Genomic DNA, 25,450 nt, shown 5'->3' with positions numbered 1-25,450 from the left:
TTCCTGCAGGGTGACATCCAGCAGCTGTTGATTATAGCTGACCCCAGAGCTGCATATGACTATTGTGAGCATTATAGCCCAGACTGTGATTCCCCAGTGCCCAATGCTGCTCAGGCTCAAGATCCTCAAGTTGATGAGGTGAGTAATCAGTCATGTATTACTAGATTTATTGCACTTTAGTGGTTGTACTGTGTATAAGTTACCCAAGGAGCATTTACAGCTAAATGGCATGCATTGTTCTAGATATGAGGGAGGAAGATTGCAGGAGTGCATTCATTTTTGCTATCCAATCATTTCTGTCAAGCATTTGAAGGAGCATATCACACTAGTATTTGAATAACCAGCATGCTCCATGAAGTTAAACTGTAATTCCTTAAAAAATGATAGCAATATGAGTTTGTTTAGTTGTACCTATTTGTTCTTCCTGTGTACATTTATGATTTCACTGATGCTGAGTACTATCAAATGCCACATTTGAAAGACATGGGAGCTGTAAGTATTCTGCAATTGTAAACTTCTTCAGCTAGAATTGTTATGTATTCTAATAACTCTGTCCAGTGTACAAATGCATGTACACACAAAATTATTTCAGCCAGCTCCACTCCTAGCAGGTAGATATCAACAGAGACAAAACAGAGTTGGAATTTTTCCCAGAAATAAAAAATGTTTACAGAAGCCATTTTTCACTGTAGACAGTTCTTACAGCCATAAACTGAGTAATTCACTGAGGGTAAGACAGTTCCTCAGATTAGACCTCTGAGGGTCAGCAGTTGTATGTATTGTTGTACACATTCTGAATACTTGCATCAAACAGTGGAAAGTGGAAAGCTTTTGCAAAACGTAACTAGTCTTAATTGAACTTGGCTCTGGACAGTTAGTATTCCCTCAACTCTGTGTGATCTGACTGGTTATTGTTACTGATTGCTCAAGAGATCACCATTAAAAACTTGCTGAATTGTTCTCAGATGCGTGCTTTGAGCCAATTTTGAGGCAGAACTTTTCCTAAATACATGATAATTTTATTTGTTGTTACTATTTATTCTATCTGATTGAAAATTTTGTCATCAAGTGACTAAGCTCCATAGGGCCCAGAACTTCGTTCAAAGGGACTCCCACATCCATTGCATCAGAGGTATGCTTCAGGATGTGTCGAGTCAATTACACATAGGCAGAGGCCTTTACCCTACATTACAGTGTATGGAGCCTGATCTCTCCATGAGGACCCTGTAGGACCTTCTGTCTGTGTGCCCAGCTACGTGCATCTCCAGGCACTATATTCCAAAAGAGAACAGGCTGAAAGCATATTGTTGATATTTTATGGGAAGAAAATAAAAGATAGCAAAATAAAATTAATTTTTTTCTCATTATTAAATTTCAAAGAAATTTGACATTTTGCTTGAGAACTTTCCTGGGCTTTGCTGCTATGTGACTTAGCACTCTGATTCTTTTTCTGTTATTTCCTGTGTGAAGACCTGGAAGGTTTGAATAGGCTAGTGCTTTTCTACTTTGAAATAAGTCTGAAGAGTATTCAATCTAATAAACTGATCTTTGTGGGAAAAAGTTGTTAAAATCATCCCTTGGTCTCTTTCTTAAAGAGGAATATATCTAAATACTTAAAATGCTCCAAGTTGGGAGTACTGTCTCCTCCAAAATCACATCAACTCCTAAGCAGGAGTTAACATGGCTTAGAGGGCTGCAAACATTTGCTTGCTCTGGACAGCACTGATGGCAATGATGGCTCCAATCCTTTGGTGTAATGCATGTGGACAAAGCTCGTAGTCCACAGAAATTAGTTGGGATCAGACTGTAGATTCAGAACCTATTCAAGATAAAGAAGAATGAATACTTGCACTCAGTTATTAGCAACAACTACTGGTGAATTATTAGAGTGTAATTCAATGTTTCTTAAGTATGTAGAATAAAAAAGCTCAGGGTTTACATTCCCTCCATAATGGATGACTAGCTAAATCTCTTGCTGTCAAATATTATGTTTATACTATATCAAAGCTGTTTAACACAAGCATCAGTTGAGAGCACTCATTTGTAGATCAAAAGAAAAATAAGCCACATCATAATTATAAAAACTATGTCCACATATATAGTTATATGCTCATCATATAGAATTCCCAGTTACATACTGCACATCTATTGAAAACAGTCTGTGGGCACCAAATAAAGAAAGACAACCATAAAATCTAACAATTGGCACTGTTCTTCTCCAGCATCCTGAGTGGAGATCATCTATAGCCTAATGCAACTGCCACTGGAGTCAGCAAATATCATTAAATTCAGCAGCCATTGCAAAAATGCTCTTGGGGTTAGTGGTTTTTTAATGTGTTTTTCTAGGGTCTATTTTTTTGCCCTGTGATAACACATATAGTTTGTGGGAGTACCTGCAGAGAAAAAAGTAAAATCAAAGATCTTAATTTGTAATGTAATGTAACATTTTAAAATGAATTTGAAAAAATTTGAAAAGAGCTAAAAGATTAAAATTGGAGAAGTGCCATTGCTGTTTGCTTCTATTTATTGTTTTAAGTGGTGATTGAATTATTTTGCTTTCTGAGCTAAAACACAATTTCCTCATTGCTATCCATGAGTTTATATGTGTAACTTTGTATGAATATTCCCAGTGAAGTCAATGGATCTCTTTAACATGTTGTGTAATAGTAATCTGAAATAATCACATCAGCCATGCTACCAATGTGATGAATATGCAATAGAATAAATGATTGGCTGAATTGCCCAGAATTATAGAATTGTCTGGTAAATGATAAAAAAGCAGGTTGTTAAAGCAGGCTACTTTGTTATCTTTTGAGATGCAGCCTGTCAAATCACATAGGTAATTCATCTTAAGGAAATAAATGAAACAAGTCTTACTTAAGTACTGGAAGAAGTTATAAAAGATAGCAATGCTGATTTTTTTAAACTGTTGATTGCAAAATTAAATAAGGTGTTAAAAGATAAAAATACAATTACAGCCAGTCTATATGGAAAACAATTACTTCAGAATGCCTGATTGTGTGTTTTGAGATTACAAGTTTGATAGTGATATCTGATAGAATTTATAGACTTAGACCTTTGTAAAGCTTCTGATATGTCAACATAAGATATTTGAATGAAAAAAAAGGCATTGTTAGGTAAAGATAAATTACCTGACAAGCAGATTCAAATCTGGCTGCCTTATTTCAGAAATTACTATAAATAGAGAGCTATTGCTGAATTAACTTTTTAGTAGAGTTTCTTAGGAATTGTGCTAGCAATATAGAAATGAGTGTAAAATGGATGCTATTAAAATTTGTCAGAGTCATGATATTGCAGAGCAGTAAACGATGATAACACAACTAAAGACAATGTTATGCACATACAAGAAAAAGAGATGCAGGGCAAACATACAGAACTAGGAAATATACACTGCAATACAGCCTGCTTGCTTGTGTTAACAAAAGAACCTGTCCCCATTTGTGGGCTTCATCTGCTGCTATATCAGTGAAAGCAATTTGGAGGTACGTGATTTACCAGACTGAAATATTAATCAAACTGAAAGCCAACATGAAAAGATTACTGTTTAGCTTGATTGATTTCCAGGTTTGATCTCCCATGTTTTCACACAAACTCTTGTAATAGAAAGAGGGAAGAGAGAACACTGGGCTAAAGGCTAGGCAGGATTGTTTCTTTCAGTGTCAGCTTTGGCTTAAGCCAGCAGAAGCTGGATATTTGTTGGACAGTAGCCTCAAAAGATTCTGGTTATTAAAATAGGGAAACAGTTTGTACATGAGCACTCAAAGCAAAACTGGCAAAAAAATGCAGTGCATGTCTTGGTTTGTAAACAAAGGAATAAGAATACAGATGTGATATTGCTTGTCTGTATGCTGCTGGTTGAAACATATACTGGAACATCACATATGGTCTTGGTGTTTAGTCATTAAGACAAATATTGTAAAAATGGAAATGATTCAAATAAAAGCTACATAATTGTTGTGACTTTGGGAACTGGGAAACTTAATGTGTTTGACTTGTCCACAATAATGACAAAAGCTTGAAATTTTGCTCAGCATATGCAAAGAACCTTCACAAAAAGAAAATGCTGGCTGCAGACGAATGGAGGGTGGGGAGAAAAGAAAGTAAGATAACTTCAGTTAGGAAAAGATCTACTAAAATTTTTAGGAATGAAACGAGTTACCAAAATGGTGTATCTCTAGATATCTTCAAGCCAAGGATAGATACCTTTCTAAAAGTTTGGGGAAATATCATTTATACTTTAGTAGGCTCAGTTACAGGGTGACTGTAAGAAGTTTTGAAGTCTGAAAGTATACAAGAGTTAGTCAAGGTGATCTAATAGTCCCTTCTGGCTTTACATCTCTGAGCCTTTGAATTATTGCAGACCAGCATAAGAAACTGATACCTGGCTTAGAGGAAAGAGACAAGTTATGTGATTGCAGAGCCTATTAGTGTGTGTTTCCAGCATTGACTACAAAACCCAAAGGAAGTGGTTGACTTTTGTCAGTGAAATAGTAAATTATGTTTGTGGAGTTACACCTAGGAAGCTGAATAGTATTTCTTTTGATATCACACACTTTTGTAGTCTCCTGGCAAGTTCACAGCCTGGGAATGGAGTTATTCTGAAAAGTTGGATGATTTTTAGACCACTAAAGAAACATCTAAAGAGAAATATTTGGCTAAGATGATGTAGGTTTAAAGGCAAAAGTACTTTGTTTAACTAAGTGTAATCTTCATTGCTCTAGACAGTTTCCTTCTGCAAAGGAGCAAACAATCAAATACCCAACATTGTAGTTTTGGGGGCATTTCTTTCAACAGCACTGCTGGCTTAAATGAGTCCTTTCCTTTTCTGTACTCATTTCCACCCAATGCCATCTTTCCAGTTCAGCTGGTAGCATTGTTTATGTTTGTTGGGGGCAAGGTCTGTGTCCTGGTTTTGCCTGGGATAGAGTTAATTTTCTTTCTAGTAGCTAGTATAGTGCTATGTTTTGGATTCAGTATGAGAAGAATGTTGATTACACACTAATGTTTTCAGTTGTTGCTAAGTAGTGTTTAGTCTAAAGTTAATTTTTTCAGCTTCTCATGCCCAGCCAGCGAGAAAGCTGGAGGGGCACAAGAAGGTGGCACAGGACAGAGCCAGGGCACCTGACCCAAACTGGCCAACGGGTATTCCATACCATGGGACGTCACGTCTAGTATAGGAACTGGGGAGTGGGGGCGGGGGGATCACCGCTCGGGGACTGGCTGGGTGTCGGTTGGCAGGTGGTGAGCAACTGCCCTGCACATCATTTGTACATTCCAATCCTTTCATTATTGCTGTTGTCATTTTATTAGTGTTATCATTATCATTAGTTTCTTCTTTTCTGTTCTATTAAACCATTCTTATCTCAACCCACGGGTTTTGCTTCTTTTTCCCGATTTTCTCCCCCATCCCACTGGATGGGGGGGAGTGAGTGAGCGGCTGCGTGGTGCTTAGTTGCTGGCTGGGGTTAAACCACGACAATCTGTTATCCCAGAGGTGCTACCACTGTTGCTGATTGGCTCGGCCTTGGCCAGTGGGTGGGTTCATCTTGGAGCCGGCTGGCATTGGCTGTCGGACATAGGGGAAGCTTCCAGCAGCTTCTCACAGAAGCCACCCCTGTAGGCCCCCTGCTACCCAAACCTTGCCATGCAAACCCAATACACTTACTCAGCTGTGCTATCCTGATCCCTGTACCATTCTCCTACCCAGCCAAGGTCAACCTCCTGCATCCTTTTCCATCACCTCTCCCTTCCTATAGGGGGTTAGGTAGGCGTGACCTAAGGACTTAAAGATATAAGCTTTGGACCTGGATGCTGTATTTTCACTTCCATTTTAATTATGTCAGTCCCTTTCTGGATCCAAGTGACTGTGATATACATCTAAACAAGGTTTATTTAACTGGTTAAACCTTTTGTGTACAGGCTCTGTAAAATATGTTGAACTTGGCTGTTTGCGAGAACTGTGGGGCTTTCTGTGGGCAGTTCAGGCTAAGCCATTAGAATAGAGATGCATGTGAATGACATTCCTGTACAGAATGCTTTTATACCTCTGTGTTTTGTTCCAACTTCATCAGACCTAAGTGTCACTCAGTCTGAAATTTGAAGATGGGAAAGCAATAGATTAATAGTAATATCCACACACTTTACTCTGTTGTTTATTATTTATTTCCATGCTTTAACTGAAGTATACATCAGTTGTCCTTGTTCTTCTTGCTTGTGAATAGCTAGATATGAATCTCCATAACTTGTCAAGTACAGAGTGATGACCTCAGCAGTTCTCACTACACCAAAAAGGTGTTGCCTAGAAGTTGCTTAAAAAATTGTGCTGAATCTGTAGTTGCTTCTGGAGGAAAAAGAAAGGGTATCTGATTATAGATAATGTTCAAATTTGAATACAGCAGGGGAGAGAGAGTACTTCCCAAACCAAATTATTACTTCATAAGCACAACTCTCAGTTCTTAGAAATTCCAAGCAAAGAAAAGTCACTGTGTTTGATTTACAACAGGGAGGACGTTGCCAGATCTTTTAAGGAATGTATTGTATCCTGAAATATATTCATTGAGTATTGCATGTTATTGTCTTATGTCAGAAGAGCATTGCTAGAGAGTTCAGAATGTTTGGTGCAATTAAATAGCTTTTGGATAAAGAGAATTAAGTGGAGAACAAACTGGCCAAGAACTTTAGAAAGTAATTAGAATAGTGCTTTAGCATGATTTCAGTCTAGTGTCACAGTCATTTGACCATGCAAAATCTTCCTATGGTCTGCAAATTTTGGAAGATTTTTACGTAGAGAAAGCAGACAAAATAAGGGGCAAAGAGCTGCAAACAAGTAAACTGGTAGGAAGTAGGGAGTGGAAATGAGTGAGAAATGCGAGTTCTTTCTTTGTGCTACATTGTTATCCGTCCATCCTAGAATTTTACAGAACAAAGTCTGATCATTAAGATATGGCATCCTTATGAACCATGCAATGTATCTGAATGGCTAGCACCAGTGGCTCCATAGTAACTCTTTGAATGTTAGAATTAAATGATAGGATGAATTACTATGGAGCCACTGGTGCTAGCCATTCAGATATATTGCAGGTTTCATGAACATAGTGGCAAATTGGCCAGTTGGCTGAATAATGTCTTTGGGAGAAAAGGGTCTTTTATTTTGTTGATTTTATTTAAGCTTTTTGCTCTATTCTGCTGGGGTGGGTTTTTTTTTGTTTCATGCTGAATGTATAATTAGGTTTTAAGGATCAAATATGGGGATGAAATTGTATTTTTAAATTATCAAGATTACTTTTCCTAAGGAAGATATGCACCTACGATTTTCTCATAAATACCTTGTGAATAGTCTGGCCTCTGTTTTGTTTTCAAAACCCTTTCTACTATAAATGGAAATGTATTAAATTCTGTTCCAGTTCAATCACATATGCTTGGCCAGCTCACAGAAATTAGAGCAGGGAAAGACCTAGCCAGTCTTCATCTTCCTTGATGTTGGGCAGTATATATCTCCTGGAGTGTCGTCAGGGCTAGTTTTCAATGGACCCAGCTATCAGGCTTTCAAATCTTCTCTTGGAAGATTCTTCTGCAATGCAATAAATCACACTGTCTGACTTCTGCTGAAGGAATTACTCCCCAAAGGAAATCTACTTCATTTATTTTGGACCTGTCCCAAACTAATGCATTACTTGAAGAAATCAAATGTTTGCCTTTAATGAAATGAACTTGGTAAAGTAAAGGTGCCAATGGCCCCCAAATATGTCGACTTGGAGGCTTCAGGCATCCTTTCAGATCATGCTAATTTAGTGTCCTTTCAGGTGTTTGATCAGAAAGACTAGTTTTCTGAAGACTACAGAAGGATAATTATTTTCATGTTTAATTTCATGTTTAATGCCATGTTTAGAATTGCAGTTAGCTAACTTAGCAGCTGTTAAAGTGATCTTCCTAGCTCTCTTTTTCCTTGTATAGGTATATAGATTTTTTTCTTTAAGCAATTAACATAAAGAACCTTAAGTGTCTTGTTCTCCTTTTGACAGAGGCTGTCTTTGGAAGTTGAAGATTTTGTTCTTATCTCCTTTTATCTCCTTGCTTTTATCACTTTTTATGAACAATAAAAGGACTATGTAGTAGAAGAGGCTGTCTTTTAAATTTTTTAACTTTCTTTCTGCCCTAAGATTGAAATCTACTACCATTCAGTTATTTATATTACTGCATCTGGTTTTTAAAACTCTCATTTTGCTTGGCATCCTTTATTTTATTGCATTTTGTAAAGTGTTAGGGGGCCTAGAATGTTTCAAAGTCATCTTTGCCTCTTTAGCTAGCCAGATGATTTAGCATAATCTTTAGGCAATGGAAAAATTGAGCTTATGACAGTTCGTTGGTTTAGGATTTAGATTGTTAGTTCCTTGTAATTTGGAAAGATAAAGCAAAAATTGCTAAAATCTACATCTTGGAATGGAGGGGGGTGGTTAGAGTAAGGATAGCAGAAGAATCCATTTTCAAAGTAAGGCTGTCTTCAGAATATTTAAGTCATTCCACAGTTGAAATAGGCCTTGCATGCTGCTGATCTTCTGCTTCTAAAATTCATCTGATGAAGAAAACAGTTCATCTCTTTAATTGGAATTGCATGATGATCTGGTAGTGTAATATAATCACTCTGGTAAAGAAAGCATGAGGTCACAGTGGAAAGATTTTGTCCCATCAAGGAACAGCAAGTTTTATTCTTCCTTTCATTTGTAAGAAAACAGTCATATGCAATATTCATTACAAGAACGGCTGTTCTGTAACTATTGGTGGTCTTACAAGAAAAGAAAGAAGAACAACAGAAAATTGCATCACATTTGAAGTATGTGTTACCTGATGTCTCTTAGCCAAAATCTCTCAGCAGGTTCCAGCTATTGTTCAAGTTAAAGATAAAATTTTGAGTCAGTCTTTTTTTATATTCATGTTAAATCACTGGGAAAGTTAATACAGTTGTATATCTTTTGCTATTACGATGAGCACGTGGTGAATCTTGTCTGTGTTGTCTCAGGTCTTTACTATCCCATTATCTTTCAGTATTGAGGTTTAGGTAAACTTTCATAGACAGATCTCTTGAGCAGGATTGAAGTAACGCTGCACAGCTGTGGTGGGTATATTTTGCACTTGGCTAAGTTGACCCATAGAAGGATCATCCGAATGATCCACATTCTGAATGGCCCTTTAAGTCCTGTTCCAGCTTCTTGATTCTCTGGCTGCATTCCTGGCCAGTAGTATCTTCCTTTGGTATATAGCTAACAAAACAAATCATGCTCTCTTCAACTACACTCTTCATATCTGTCATACTTGCTTTCATTCCTTGCTTTGATTTCTTGCTAGCATTAGTAGTCTTGACTAAATTCAGAAGGTGGCAGAAGATACTTTTCCATTAGCGTTAATTAATTTTGAAATTCTAGGTGCTTTCTCCTATATTTTCAAAAGTCTACTTGTTCTCTTTCCTTTGATTAGCAGCGCAACCATGACAGATTTCTATGAACTCCCCAACTTATGTGAACTAATAGAAAGGCCTGAGATAGCATGGGTTTTGCACTCAGACATGTTAGCATCCAAAATGTGAAGGCACTTTTCTCAAGGTTTGTTGAGTCCTCAAACTGAGTGGGTCATACCGCTGTCTCTGGTCATCTGATAAAGGTGACCTTGTAGTTGTGTAGCTTCAGAAAAAGAAGGGATATGTGCCACATATCCAATCTTGACTGTTAATGGCAGGATAAGTATGAGTTGCCAGCTTCACAGCAGGTGACTAAAGCCCCATTATTCACTCCATTAAATCTTTTCCTGGTGTTTGTAAATTTAGTCCTCATTTAAGTGGCCAGTCCTTCACCAGTCCTGTTGTCTCATCTTAAAAATGGGGAATAGCCTTTATCAGGTTGAGTTGATAAAATCATGCTGTGAAATAAATCATATTTCTGAAGTAGATCTTTATACCAGTTAGGAGTGTAGAGATGCATTCCTCCTTCTGGACAGATTGTGCTTCAGGAAATACACCTGGAAGATTTTGCATCTATATTTCACTAATTGCAATAGGACCTGTGCAGTGCAGTACAGTACAAAACATATTCTCTCTGTTTATTGGCTGGTGTGAAAGACTAAGGTTGCTGGTCTTTCAGAAAGAAACGGAAAGGAAGAATTGCTAAGAATAAGGTCTTTCTATGTAGGAAGTGTAGGGCTACTGCATATTCCCACTTGTCCCCCTTGTACCAGGGGGACTACAAAGTACTGCAAATTAGAAACTACTTGAATATGGTTTCAGCATGGTAGCCACATGTCCTAGCTTGTAGGTTCAAGAATTTCCATAATACCCCTCTGATACTGTGCTCTTAAAAAGGAATAAAAAAAGTCCATGGAGAAGATCTTCACTTGCTTGGCAGTAATCTGATTCCAGCATGAAAACTGACATTCCCCACTTCTCATCCATTCCTGTTCTTTTTGTCTGTGTGCCTGTGTATCATTGTAACCCAAATGTATTTGTGATAATATTTTGCATATGTCAAGAAAGTTTAATTTTCTTTAATAGAAATGATTGAAGCACAGTACCCAAAAGTAAAATATTTCCTGTGTGATTATGCATGATGCAATAGATCTCTCCACATACTCATGCTTTTTTGTGAGTGTTTTCTAGTTCTCATTCATAAATGTCTGGCTTTCCAAACTATGCCTCTGGCAGATCTTAGCATAAATATCAATTTATTCACCACTTTCTTTTTTAATATTAACATACTTGGCAAAGACATTTTTCCTTTCTTTTTTTTCCAAGCAAGATTTATGTTTAGTTTATGGCCTCTGAAGAACTTTTTGTAACCCACTGTTGTAATTTTATTAGTTGCATAGTTGGCACAATTCAGCACAGCCATTCAGCCTACCTTAAGGGAAGCCATACTACTGAGATTTGAAAAACAGTTATAATACTGAGCAACACAGAGTTTTATTTTAATTGTTAATTGGTCAAAATAAATGCTCGAATGAATGCTTCCAGTTTCAGAATAGGTCTACAATGCTTACTAAAAAGGAATCTACATGTCTGGGAGTTACTGAAACAAACTCCTAGCAGCATATTTAAGTTTAAATCCTGCTAATGAAACAGCGATTCTCTCCAAAATGTTCCTCCACTTATCCCTTAAGATACTGGATAGTATTTAACATGGGTAGTGTCTATTGTTTTGGTACCAATAAAAATGACATAGAAGAGTGTTTGATTCGTGTTGTTTGGCTGAGGAAGCATTTAAAAACTTGTAATGGGCTGTCACTGGTAGGGTGGAATGACTGAATTTGAAGAGGTATATTCCACTAAAGACTTTTTTTTTCTTGTAGATCAACCTAGTTTGCATAGATTTCTTGACAGAAGTAAATCAGATTTTATGCATTTGCACACATTTTTATAATTTCCAAAGAAATACAGCAATTTCAATGCTATTCTGTAACTATTTCAAAAGGGCTGTTTTTCTCCATGTGGTTATTTCTTTTCTTTACTTCCTTTATGTGGCTGCTTATGGTCTCCTAGAAACTTGTCACCGAGTTTTCTTTTTCAGATGTCAGTGGCATTCTTCATTAGAAACAAGTTGTATTGAGTTGCATTTCCAGATGTGCACAAGCCAGAAGACATCTTTTTATACATTTACACACCTGTAAAAATGTATCATCACTGCCCATGAGGCCCTTGGACAAAACTATTTACAAGTCAAAGATGTTTCATTGACTTCACTGGGATTGGGACTGAATCTTAATTGACTGAACAGGGAGAGAATAATCACATATTACTTACCAGTTTTAAGTCTGAAATGCTGCTGGTTTTGAAAAGTATAAATAGAATCAACTTATTTCTGTAATGCCAATGACACTACTGATGAAATCAAAGCATTGCTTACATTATATAACAGGCAGATATGAAGCACCAATGTACTTCACAGAGAGGATATTGTCTACCTAAAATGATAAATGTTTTGTAATTTGAAGTTTTCTTATTAATGTGCAATATAGTTTTAGACAATTACCAGAAGTATGTTACATTCTTTCTGTATGTTTATCAAATCTCATGACTAAACAGGTTATATGTGCATTGGTGTAGAAATAATCAAAAGGACTATCAAACAAAAAGCATCTGATATCTTAAAAAAATCTGTATCTTCAAGAAAAGCTGTTGGTCATAGTACATAGTACAACTCTGAGGAGTCACAGGGGTGAAGTAACAGAAACCCATGTAAAGGATTTTGAAGTGATTAAGGCCTTTCTGTGTTACTCTCATACTTCCTGAGGAAATCAACTTCTCCATATTTTCTGTACACTAAAATCATAAGTACAAGAATTGTATCAAAAGGCTTCACCAGAGAAAATCATTAAACCAGTAATTTGGTCACATAGTAGAATATATTTTGGAATATGGAGATCTGTTTTAATCTCATTTATAATTTCTTCTAAAATGTCAATCCCTTTCTGATGCTGATGATATTTATGACTTCTATGAATCCGCAGAGTCATTTGGAAGTGTAATGTACTAATCCTCTCAGCAATCTAATGAAACAAACAGATATTGTCTTCATTTTACAGACATGATGCTGACTTGTAACAGGAGAAAGGAGATTTCAGAAGTGGCTAGTTCACATGAGGCACATTAGAATATTTCTTCCTAAACAAGGGAAAGCAGACACTTGGCCAGATTCTGGCCACAATTCCACCTTCCTTTGGCTCCCTGGGGACATAAAGAGAATTGGTAGCAGCCATGAGACTGCTTTAATTTACAGGACCAACCAGTTCCTGTAGCTTCAAGCATGACAGGATTGGTAAGATAGTTTAAAGCTGCCCTTTCTTCTCAGCTGCGATGAGTAGTACTTGGTGCACATAATACCTAGACCAGTATCTTCATGGCACAGCCAAGATTACAGCTCAGGAGTTCCTGTCTCCGTAGATCGCGTTCACAACATTACACAAGCTAATTCTAAACACATTTTCTCTTGTAAAAGTTTTGTGGGCCAAATCTTCATTTGATACTAGTTATTATAGATACAGAGCTATAGTGCAATTTAAAGCAGCTGAGGATCTGACCTTTAAATAAAATTATACCAGTGAAACATTTGCTCAGACAAGGTGTACCATGAAGCTGCCCTGGTTTTGAGAACTCTCTAGCAAACAAGAGGAAGATAGCCATGGTTATTTGTGAGTTATGGCCTCTTCCCTGTATCTGAAATTGTTTACCCTATTCATGTCAGATATTGGCATCTCTCTGCTCTTCTGGTCACCTGAAAAAACCACAGGTAAAAGAGTATAAGTAAAAGAGGCATTATTTGCAATTTAAAGATTAAACAAATATATGATTTCATAAAAATCAGTTGGTGCTCCCAGTAATCCAAATTATAGTTGATTCTTCTGTGCAGTCCAATAAAAGAGAGTTTTTTCCTGGCACTTCTACTTGCTTTTTTATTACTTTTGTGTTGTGCTTTGAAAGAAAGAAGAAATTGTATTTTTTCCCCCAAATGAATAACTATATTGAATTGTTCATACTACCTTAATTTTCTTAAGCTTACTCCTAATAAAGGTTAAGATGCTTTCCAGTATTGCTAATCTAGTTTGCTACCACTAACATGGGAATGCCTGATATTTTTCCGTTTGCAATGTAGTACACACCAGAAGATTTTATCGAATATGACTATGAGTATGGGGATGCAGATTATAAAGAAACTGATTCTGTAACAGAGGGACCCCCACTGTTCGAAGAGACAATAGCACAAACAGAGGTAATAGAATCTGATCTGTTTGTCGTGTGGTGTCCAGCTGTCCCCTACCATATGGTTTGTCAATTTGTGTCTTCTGTATATAAGCTTAATGTTTTCCTTTCACTCGTTTCTTTATTCTGTAGCTGTAACACTTGCTTTCAGTTAGAGATGGAAGGTCTTACGGCTGACAGCATTCATCTCACATTTGGTTACCCTTCTTTCATTCATGCTTTCTTAATTTTCTTTTCCTTTTATTTATGTTTTCCCATTCCATCTTTCATAACGTTTGCAGAAAAAGAAAGGCATGGTCAAAAAGAGGAAGAGGACAGTGGCCGCTAGCTCAAAGGACAAACCCCAAAAGGCCACAACAAAAAAATATGAAAAATATGCATCGAAGAAGAAGAAAAGTTATCAAGCAGCAACAAAAGGCAAACTAGGGGTAAACGTAGCCCAGAAATAATCAAGATCTTTCCCAGGCCAAGACTGGAAGATCTCTGATAATAAGAAAAAATATACCTAACCCCACTAGATGATTACATCTGGCTAATACCATAACCTGAATAAAAGTGATAGCTTTTGAGTTTTTCCTACAGGATTTTTTTTAACAATGTACTTTTTCTTTAATACTAGGTAAACATTGTGGATGGTTTTCAAGAGTATAGCATAGCTGAAAATGACTATGGGCCCCAGACGGAAGCTCCCTCCAGAACTACTGAAGCAAATGAGGTAATAAGGACTCTTAAGAAAATGATGAGCAAAAAAACTTGCCCACCAGGTGCCAATGATTAAAAAAGCACAAACATATTTTAAAAGGTTGAATGTCCGACTGTGTAAATATACATATCTATAATACCAGTTAATGCGATTTTATGCTTTCTCAGCCAATATCAGAGCCTACTATTTTCTTGGGCAGAACTCCCATTAATTCTTTAGAGATCTGCCGAAACTTTAGGCTGCAGAGTTCATGATCCTGGAAATCATTCAGTGATAAATGCTGTGGGAATGCAGGGTTGTTGCATTCAGTGTGGATGTGAATGGAGCTTCATCTAGTATAAAGTGGGTTAAATAATAGACATAGTCCTCCTGATCTAACAAGAAGGGAAGTCTTTAATTTTTCCTGTAATTCTTAAGATGCAGCATAAAACAAGCCTAACACAAGACAAAGAATGGCTGCAGCCATAGCAGCATATTGAAGTTGAGTCAGAAGCCATCATTTCCTTTTAATAGTTCTTCAGCTAACAAAACCAAATCATTTGCTTTTTACTGAGGTTCTATTCAAATGAGACATAGTATTTTGAACTGTCAAAACGGATAAAATTATTATTTTGACTTACGTTAGAAACCACTTTTTTAGAAAGCCACAATGACAAGCTGAAACATTATTTTGTTAAGATTACTACACCTAAGCCAGTGTTGATTAATATGTCTGCATATTAATTAATGCTAGTTTTAGAAAATGATGGCTGATTATAAGTAATATTGGTTTTGTTTTTCTTCTACATTTTCCTTTCAAAATGAAGTTATGTTGCTTAAAAGATGTACAAAACTGCTCCCTGCCCCCCCTTGAACATTTGAAAAGAGAAAAAGAGTCCCCCCCTTTTTTTTTTTGTTTTCCTCCTACATATGTTGGAAGGTGAAAGTGAATTAAGGTATATTTTACTCATTCTACTGTAAACTATTCTTGTCTTAAATTTCATGTTTACTTCTCACAAGTTGATTGACGGAGGCATATTTAAGTCATTCTGTTTCTTGGGCAATTTTAGGCCAATTGTAAAATAGTACAGTTTTAATGAGGTTGATCCTAAGTGCTAAATGCTCTCCTTAGTGAGAACAGTTTTGCATAACGGCAAAATTTGACTTAGAATTCGTTCAGATCTGCATTTACTCTAGCTGTAAGGCAAAAGTCATAGTCCTGTAGCTAATGGATTTAAGCAACTGTTAAATCAGAATCTGACCTTCTATTTTAATTGCAATATATTTCAATATCTTGATTAGATCAGGATATTATTAATTACTCTGGATGCTGATTAGCTTCTTAATATATTTTTTTAAGATCATACTAGTTCATCTTGTCTGACCATCTAGAAAGTCCAACTCATATTAGCATATCTGAACTCCGATTTCTTTCAAAATTATCCTTTCGAGAGACCTCTGTAACAGAATAAAGCAATCCTCTTTTTTTTTCCCAAATGGTTTTGTACATGTCAAATATAGCATTCCTTTAAACTGCTTTGGTGCTTGTAAGTTGGTTGCTTGGTTTGACAGTTTACATACTTGAAGATGAAGGCTTAGATTTCAGAAATGTTAAAATTAATCTGAGTTTTGCAGGTGGAATTTGACTTACAAAAAATACATAATTTGCCATGACAGACATGAACCATGACTTTTAGAGTGATAAATAAACTGCAAAATCATTAACAAGAGAAAAGAAGTTGAAACATTTAGCTCAGCATTGGTATTTATAGGCACAAAATAACGAAGAAGGCTGGGCTTAACTAAAGTGATGCTTGCTTGCACTTCCTGTACATTGTTACTGTAAAAAGGCCTGAATTTATTCACTGCTGATTGCAGTGCATATGTTCATTCATGAATGCTTGTAAGTGTGAAACCAAGCAGGGAAATTTAGCTATATTTGGCACTAAAGTAACATTAAGTAAGCAGTACACACAGTGTACTGGATATATTGAATTCAGTGTTTTTGGAAATAATTAAAAAAAAAAGCTTATGAAAGCATTACTTCTTTGTACTACTTATACAATAATCTTTTAATTACTCTGAAAGGCTGGACTTCGATTCCTTCAGACTCTAATTAAAAGACAATATGCTGTAGTTCTACTGTTCTTTCTTCTTTTGACAAGTCATTATGGTGGATCAGCATATGCTTACATTGCTTTACTAACAATAACCCACGTATTCCTCCTATTTCCAAACCTTTGCTACTGATACGAAAAGCAAAATCCTGCTGAAGAAGTATTTGCTGAAGAATACATAACTGGAGAGGATTATGATAAAAAAACTGAGGAAACTGAATATGGAAGCAGAGGAGTAGACCTCAGTGAATCTGATCTGCTGGTAGATGGAGATTTAGGCGAATATGATTTTTATGAATATAAAGAATATGAAGAGAAACCAACTGATTCCACTAATGAGGAGTTTGGTCCAGGTGTTCCTGCAGAGACCGATATCACTGAAACGAGCGTAAGTTGATTGGAGGCATAATGAAGATTAAGTTAATTTAGCAATTCTTTTATAGTTATACAGTCTCAGAACTTTACAGACCCTGATCCAGAGCTCCTTGTACATATTAGATATAGTCTCACTTTTGATAGGATTTGGATCAAGCCTATCCTCTTGTTTTAGTAATCCTGAACTTTTTATTTTTATTAAATGCAAGGGTTTTGTCTCTTTTGGTGAAGGGACTAAGGGAAGGCTGAAGATGGGAGGGAAAGGGAAGAAGAGGTGGAATTACAAAAACAAATGATGAAATGAAACAGTTTTAAAAATCTTTCTAAACTAGAGCTAAAGCTGGAAAGAATGTACGTTCTAATGCAGGTGATAGTACTGTAATTAATATTTTTATATGATTACCTTAAGAAGTTGAAATGCATATAAGTGTCTAGAATCCTACGGCTTCTGCTACTTTCCAATGAGAAAATTCATGACTGGGAAGGTGAAGGTCTGAACCCTTTCATGAAAATAAGCTTAGTTAATGGTAACAGGTTTATGACCTTGCAGGAGTGATTTAACAGCTAAGTATATATAAAGGAAGATAAGATGACATGGCGAATCCTGTGAATCATGCTCTTTTTTGTGTGTTTTATAGTGCTCTCTTTTGCTCTGACTTAATCACAGGCTTAACATCAAGGCTTTAATTTTCCTTTAGTTGTGCCAAGATCCTCGTTTACCAGTTTACTGGACTGTGGAAGCTGCAAAGAAAACTAATATGACTAAGACTGGAAGCAAAATTAATTGCCATTTGGACTTTTAATTGGGAAGGCCCTGAATATAGTAGGAAAGGAGACTTTTGCTTGCAGGATTTGCTCAGTCTTATCTTTATTTGCACCTTACAAACTCAAAACTTCAGTTTACAAAGGATCCAAAAAATAACAGTGAATGCTGTGAAGTTGCTTTTCTCTGCCAGCCTTGAAACCCATACTTCTGTATTTCATTTATCACTCCTTTCTAAACCCTGTTGGGGTCATTGTATTTTTTAATGATACTTATCTATGCAATGTGATACAAACTCACTTTTTTCCTTCTAGCCCAGATGGGGACACTGTGGCAGAATGACACAGAAAAGGTCAGATTATCTGCAAAGCAAAGAGCCCATAAGGCACCATTTGTGCCTGCTTTAAGCAAATGACTGTGTAGACTCTATTCCCCTGGTGTAAATTTCAACTTCAAATGCCTTGCTACAAAACTGAAGGAGTCGGGAAGCTTGAACTGGAACCCAGGCTCTGACCTGTGCCAGCTTTATTACAACTCTCATCTGCTGAACCAGAGATATCATATAATTTTCCTTTGGCATGTGGATGTATTTAGAACAAGTGAAGTTCTACCTTTGATAAAAAGGGCAAGATGAAAAGTACTCAGTACCTGGAAACTTTCAAAAAAGGGCAGTATTTCCAAAGATGGAGACTTGACGTCATTTTTTACAACCAATTTTCATTAATATAATAAAACATAATTATCTATACCTCTTGCTATTTGATTTTTGTGAACTATTGCATCATTACTAGTGAGATCTGTGCCTTTATACATCAATACAAAATGCACAAGCCATGAATCTATATCTTTGTTTTTTCCTTTCCAAGATATTTCATATTGAAATACTGTAACATTATCCTTAACATTTTCAAATCCCCAGCTATTTTAGTGTAAATGTGGAATCACTCTACTGAAATTAAAAAAAAGCATTTCAAATTTTCATCTGATCAGAGCTGAATTTAATTTCTAGTGGATATGTTAGCAATCAAGAGATGTACTTCTGAAGAAAAATACATATCTCATGGTTTGAAAAAAAAATCAGTTTCTTTTTCTTTGTTTGAAACTTGAATCTGTCTGTGTTCTTCCATTAGCATGTGTTATTGACCTATTGTTTTAGGTACTTCAGTTATCTTAATCCTGAACCCTAAACTTCCCACAGACCTGATCCTAAAATAATTTTGCCATTGATGCTAATTCATATAGTTAGGAAGCATAACTGGCTACCCATGAAATATCATTTAAAGTTTACAATGCCACTTAACTCCTTTCCCATTTTTGCCATAAAGTCATAGACTCATCAGACTACTTTACGTGTTGTGGATGTCTAATGATTGAAATTAAGAGCTTGAAGGGTACTGTCCACATGGGACCAAGGGATCTTCCTTTCCAGCTCACTTTAGGCTTGCTTAACTCAGAAAGCCATGAAGAATCATTGTTAATTGCCAAGAATATGTCCATTCAAATAAGAAAAGAAACAACTTTGTGACTTGCACACAGAAGTTTCAGATTCTAAGTCAAAAGTACTAACGAAAACCATGGGATGCAAACTACTGCATCTCATTTGAAAACTGCAAATTGACAATATCCAATAATTTGAAAAGTATGCATGCAGTTTTTGCATTTTCAATTTCTCATATATTAAGTATTTTTGACTGCTATGGTTTGTGCCTGTGATGTATTTTTCAGAGCACAGATCAGTTCCAGCTTTAGCTTTCAGTTACAGGTTGCTACAGTTCTTTATTGTACCAGGTCCGTAGATGTTCTACTTATTTTCATTTTGGGGGCTGTTTTTACTGGCCAGGTGACTGGACATGGGGCTTATGGAGAAAAAGGCCAAAAGGGAGAACCAGCTGTAATTGAACCTGTAAGTACAGATGTGGGTGAGTTTTTCTTTAGCACTGTATAATGTATGTAAACTGTTGATACATCATTATCAGACCACGTTGTACATGATAGGATGACAGTAACCTTATCCATTATCTCTGAAACAATCATCTGCAGTGTGGACAGTATAAAACTGATAACAGACGGTAGCCTGTTCAGCCTTCTCTTTTGGTTACACAAAGGGCTAACCACATGTTCCTTAAAACAAGGAGAATCTTCTTGTGCAGAGAAAAACAGAGCATAGACCTGCTTTTCAGGCCATTTAGTAACTACAGCTTGGACAGACCTACAGAGATAGCTTCCAGCTTAAGCACAGTTAACACTGTAACTACAGGTTTCAGCAAGGGCAAGGAAGTCCCTCTGAGAGGTTAAATAAATGCTTGTATGTTTAACCTGTGCTGGTGCAATCAAACTGCTAAAAGTTTAATTAAATACTTTCTTGAGAGGTTACAAAACTTGGTCATAAGCACATTAATAGATCAGTAGCTGACAGAATTTTTCTCGTCTTTAAGTAGTAGTATAGTAACTAAGTGGCTTTTACAGTAGGACATCACGTTTGATGGTTAGAAACTAAAATGTAACTGAATTTTTAAAAAGACACAGATTATACAAAAATAATCATTTTATAATGTCTAGCAGAAGTTGAATGTCAATGTGGTTTACTCTTCTAGAGTTTTCAAGGACTGCTTTCAAATATGTATTTGACCCAAATAGAAATAAAAGTTTAATCTGCTTTTTATTTCATAGAAAATTAGGTACAGAAGTATCAAGGGAAAAAATTAGCTTAAGTTGAAGACTGATAAAATATTATGATGTGTCATTGTTGCCTAAATATCAAAGGTCTGAATTCTGTGATCCAAAATCTCCCTCTTAATTCTATATTCCTATCCCAGGATTAGCATTTTGTTAAGTTACTGATCACCAAAGTTAAAGGACAACAATAATGAACAAGTTACAAGTCTAGACTGTGACCTCTCAGTCATGATCTGTGAAGAAGCTCATAAAATGCATGGCTTTTTTAAACCACTGCAAGATACATTTAGTTTACACCCATAATAATGAAGAGGCATCCACTGCCAGTCTCCAACATTGTTGGAGTTCACTACAGCTAGTTTCATGCTTGTTTGTCCAGTCCTCCTTCCTATGGAAAGCCAAGTACGAGTGAGGATCATAGATTCATAGGTCTTACCATGACCTGGAATGTGGACTAGCAACTGACTCAAAAAAAAAAAGGAACTAGGAGGTGCTATAAGACCCACAACATAGAAATAGCCAGAGTTACTCACATCAAATTCTTTAACAGCATTTTAAAAAAAAGAAAAAAAGTTATTTTGACTCAAGTACTAAGAGATCCCTCCAGCCTAGAAGTCTTTTTCATTTTTAAAGCCACACGATTCGGATTCCAATTCTAGTAACTGTGGAGAGAAGATCAGAAGAAAAGTTTATCAAAACACTAAGAAATGTTAACTTCAGTAGTTCAGCTAAAAAGATGTTTTTGTTTCATTCCCCCCTAGGGTATGCTCATTGAAGGACCACCGGGACCAAGAGGACCTGCTGTAAGTAGATTAATCACAATTTCTTTTTATGGCATTTGATTTATCCCCTGTGCTTTGGTATTCATGAGTTAACACAATTAATATTGGTCTTATCATAATTCCCAAATAGTATATTGGACTTAGCATTTTCAGAAGGGAGTAAAAAAGGGTCACGTCCAGCATTTTCAGTGACAGCATGCTACAAGCTGAGTGCACACAAAAATCAAACTTTTGAATGTTGACTATAAATCGTTGTAAGAAAAAAAGTATGCCACCTTATAAATTATTTTATCCAAATACGTGTTCAGCATAACTTTCCAGAGAAAAAATAGTTCTAAAATGCTGCAAGTGTTCAGCATAATAATGTCATTCATTTTCCATAGGGCCTTACAGGTCCCCCAGGTCTACAAGGTCCTGTTGGTCCTCCAGGTGACCCTGGTGAAAGGGTAAGTCAACAGACAGATTATCCTGAGTATTCATGGCATATCTTGCACTAATTGCTATAAGAATAAGTGGGTTAGATCCTGATCTGAAATATATACACATAGGTTAAGAAACTTAAGTGGAACTGAGGCTGATCTATAAGAATCTGGATAAACACTTCCTTAGGTAGTAGAAATATGTACTGTAAATACAGGAAAAATGTTAAGTTCCTATTTGTTTCTCTGTTTTGATGTGAACTATTTAAAATATAATAAAGTAACAGGTACAAACATTTCATATGGATTTGAATGAGGTTTAAAAAAATCAGTATGACCTCAGCTATAGCATGTAGAGATACAGAAAAAAAACAAGTTCTGCAGAATCAAAATACACATGGAAATATTGAAAGTGATGGATAATATTTAGATGATCTAGGCAGAATTTATGGGCCATATCAAATAACATACTGCATGAGAACCCAATCCAGTCATGAATATAAATGAAATTTAAGCTATTATTTTAGTCTTAAATGTTCTCACAAACCTTTTCTTACTGCTACAACTAACACAATTTTATAACAGCCTAAATATATTTATTTGAGGAAAATATGCTGCCAAAAAAACTTTCCTGAGTTTTATGAGTGTTAGTTTACTGGTGAGTTTAGCATGTTCATGCTGTATTTGTGTATACAAGATGTTGAGAAGATGCTATTACTTCACTGAATAATGAGATAATGTTAAAATCCCAACAACGCTTCGCCTTGATAGTAAGTCATCATCCACACTTCTTTCATATTTCTTTCCTGCAGATTAACTAAACAACATATTTTGGAATTTAAATGTATTAAATGGGAATTTTAACACATTGTAATGGAATAACTACTGATAGTACTCAGTTTTTTAACTAACTGCTTACTGAATTCATCATAAGGAAATTCTTGACTAAACACATCATGTGCCTGTCATGGAACAGACTTCAAGTTTTATATAAAAAAGGACACATTACACAAAAAAATAATTGTAGAAATGACTTAACAAACTCATGAGAACTATAGAGATTTCTGCAGCCAGATTCTGCTGTCAGATTCCATCCTAATGAAATAACATGTCTTACTTTAAATTTTAAACATATGTGGACAGGTTTGGTTTTTTATTTAAACAGCAATCAGTGTAGATGAATAAAGGCTCTAGCTCTTGCTATAGCTATTCTGACTACTTTTCATCTTAGGTAAAAAATTTAGAAAAGTAACATTCTGAGAAAATTACCACTCAAGAAAAGCACATTGCTTAATTTTAAAAATCCCGCATTAATACCTAGAATAATTGAGAATGTTGTTTAAACACAGAACTACAGAACAAGTAATTGTGAAATCCACCACTTTTTGTAGCTGCCCATGGTGCTTCAGTTTTTGTACTAAATTATTATATCATTCTTATCCTAATAACGGGTATAAGACAATTGAGAAATGATGGAACATGCCCTTCTGGAGAGGACCATAAGTGGTCCCACTTTTACTTCCTGTAGGGATGAATTTCACTCATATAAAATGGTGCAATGGAAGAAGAAGTTGAAAAACTAATCTAATCTTTAATTTAATCTTCAGTAATCTAATCTTCATCTTCTGATCTAATCTTTCAGTTCTAATCTTCACAAAGACTCACAGTCATATGGCATAAAGTCACTGCAGGTCAGAGTGAATGTTCTTTGGGTGCCTTGCAAGTGCATTTCACTATTTTTCTATTTTTTAAACTTAACTCAAAATTGTCTGATATATAATGGTTCTTTTTAACAATTACAACATTTTATTCAATATTTTACATCTGAATTAGAAATTATTCTCAATTTAAGATTTATCTGTAGTGTGTTTTTAGCAGGAAATTATTTTTTGATGCTTCAGGCTTTTTTGAAAAAAAGAGCTCAGACTCAATAACAGACTACTGATCTTAATTCTTGAAGAAGAGAAAAAAACACCAAAATTTTTCAGATCAGCTTTCCCATTGTTTTGTTCAACTCCTGAGCAGCAGAAGGAACCAGTTAGGACAGTTTGATGTTTGTTGGTCTGTCGTTGCAGCCCTGCAGAGGGTCATTCTGGTGAACGAGTACTTTGTTTGGCAGATATGCAGCAGGCAAATGAGCACTCCTGATGCAGGGCCTTCCTGCCCTTGACAGCTTCAGATAGTGGAAATGCAGGATGCAAATTGCTGGGAGGAAAGGTGCAATTATAAATCTAACTGTTGTCACAACAGCAATATTTATCTATGCAGCACGTTGTGTCAATATTCATGAGCATCATGTACACACACACATTGGTACATTTCTTCAACTCCAGCTTACACAAAAAGTTTAGCTCTTTTTAAACTGTCAGGGAGAATTAGATTTCATAAAAACCAGATTTCACATCATAGCTGCAGAACTTATGTAGCCTTTGAAAATTAAGCCTACTCAAAGGGTTTAAAGAGTATCAGCAGTGTTAATTCTCTATATCAAATAAAGCAAACACTGGAACACAATGCAAATAGCTCAGCCCAACCTATGAAATCATGAGCAAAGGCTCCATAATTAGGTACTCCATACTCCATTTTTAATATAATTTGTAAGTAAAATAATTGAAGAGAATAGCTTGGTTTCCTGTTGCTGGGATGTCTTCCCCAAACTCAGTTCTTTAATTACCTCACTAATAATGAATAACATTCCCAAATCATTTGCAAAGAAAATATTAGACCTCCAAGTTCATCATTATGAATACAAGTGTAAGTGTGTGCGAGTGACTCAAGAGGTTTATCTTATATAACTATCTTTTTGTTCTCATCCCTTTTCCTCTCATCCCTTTGTTCTCATAGGGTCCACCTGGTCGCCCTGGTCTCCCTGGTGCTGATGGTTTAGCAGGTCCCCCAGGTACCATGTTAATGTTGCCGGTAAGTTGTATTATGATTCCAGGGTAACCAGCCTCCAAAAAGAGGAAGTGTGTTTCAAGAAATGTATAGGTGTTTTCTTTTTTCATCTGATTTTGTCTTTGGAATGAGAGATGATACAGAGGTTCTTGTACGGTGCAAGCATTTGAAGATCATATGGTACCTCTTTTTCCTCAAACAAAACATACACTTTATCTCCTGCTTGGCTGCCAGATTGGAACCTACGTGAATGTATTACACTCACTGAAAACCTCCTTACGTTTTCAACAGCAACCATTACTTGCTACTATATGTCCTAAACAAGGAGTTTGCTGTTGCACAAAGGGCATGTACTCCCAGCAGGCGTGTGTGCTTTCAGGGCTCTTTGACATGGAGAATTTTAAGCATTCCATGCTTAAAATTGGACTTCAGTGTCGTCTTTGAAGAGTCAGTGCATCCTTTGAATAGAAATATATGTACGTAGCCAGGTCTGCTCCCACTGGAGTCAAAGCAAAACACCATCTGTTTTAGCAGGTGGAGGAACAAGCCCAAAGCTGTTAAAGTATCTTGCAGCTTTGTGGTATGAAAAGTACTATGTGCATGGAATTCATTATTCCTAAGTGTATGTGTGTATGTGAAAGATCTGATAAGTACTACCATCCCAGAGAATTGATAAACCATCTGTAAATGAAGAGGCAGTATTTTTGGTAAGTAAAGCAAAGTAAGTAAAAAGTCTCAGAGCTGTAATTGCTGCAGTTCTGATACAGGAGGCAGGACTCCATCAGTATCAATGAAGAAAGGATGATTTGGGGGAGTTTATTTTCTATTTATGAAACAATCAATGGAAGTTTATTAAAATAAGCTAATGTTTTTGACCTCATGCTTGCACCAAGTTCTATTATCATAGCTGGCTGTATAGCAGAAATATTTGTTTACCAGTAATTAGTTGAGGGAAAAATGCCACTAATCCTCAGGGGAATTA

The 25,450-nt window shown here is 36.1% G+C and overlaps 1 protein-coding gene across 1 annotated transcript in view; it reads left to right on the top strand.

Moving 5' to 3' along the window:
* Window positions 1–25,450, top strand: part of COL11A1 (collagen, type XI, alpha 1) — a 163,784-nt gene that overhangs the window by 37,233 nt on the left and 101,101 nt on the right. The window contains exons 5-12 of the mRNA XM_010563636.1: window positions 10–138; window positions 13,653–13,769; window positions 14,379–14,474; window positions 16,701–16,946; window positions 19,537–19,599; window positions 21,134–21,175; window positions 21,538–21,600; window positions 24,418–24,492. Of these exons, the coding sequence (XP_010561938.1) occupies window positions 10–138; window positions 13,653–13,769; window positions 14,379–14,474; window positions 16,701–16,946; window positions 19,537–19,599; window positions 21,134–21,175; window positions 21,538–21,600; window positions 24,418–24,492 (831 nt within the window). The remainder of the gene's footprint in view (window positions 1–9; window positions 139–13,652; window positions 13,770–14,378; window positions 14,475–16,700; window positions 16,947–19,536; window positions 19,600–21,133; window positions 21,176–21,537; window positions 21,601–24,417; window positions 24,493–25,450) is intronic.

This window comes from Haliaeetus leucocephalus, unplaced genomic scaffold (assembly GCF_000737465.1).
Source record: "Haliaeetus leucocephalus isolate CR32 unplaced genomic scaffold, Haliaeetus_leucocephalus-4.0 Scaffold172, whole genome shotgun sequence".
Lineage (NCBI taxonomy): Eukaryota > Metazoa > Chordata > Aves > Accipitriformes > Accipitridae > Haliaeetus > Haliaeetus leucocephalus.
Note: the sequence above shows the minus strand (reverse complement) of the source record. Positions and strands in the feature narration are given on the sequence as shown.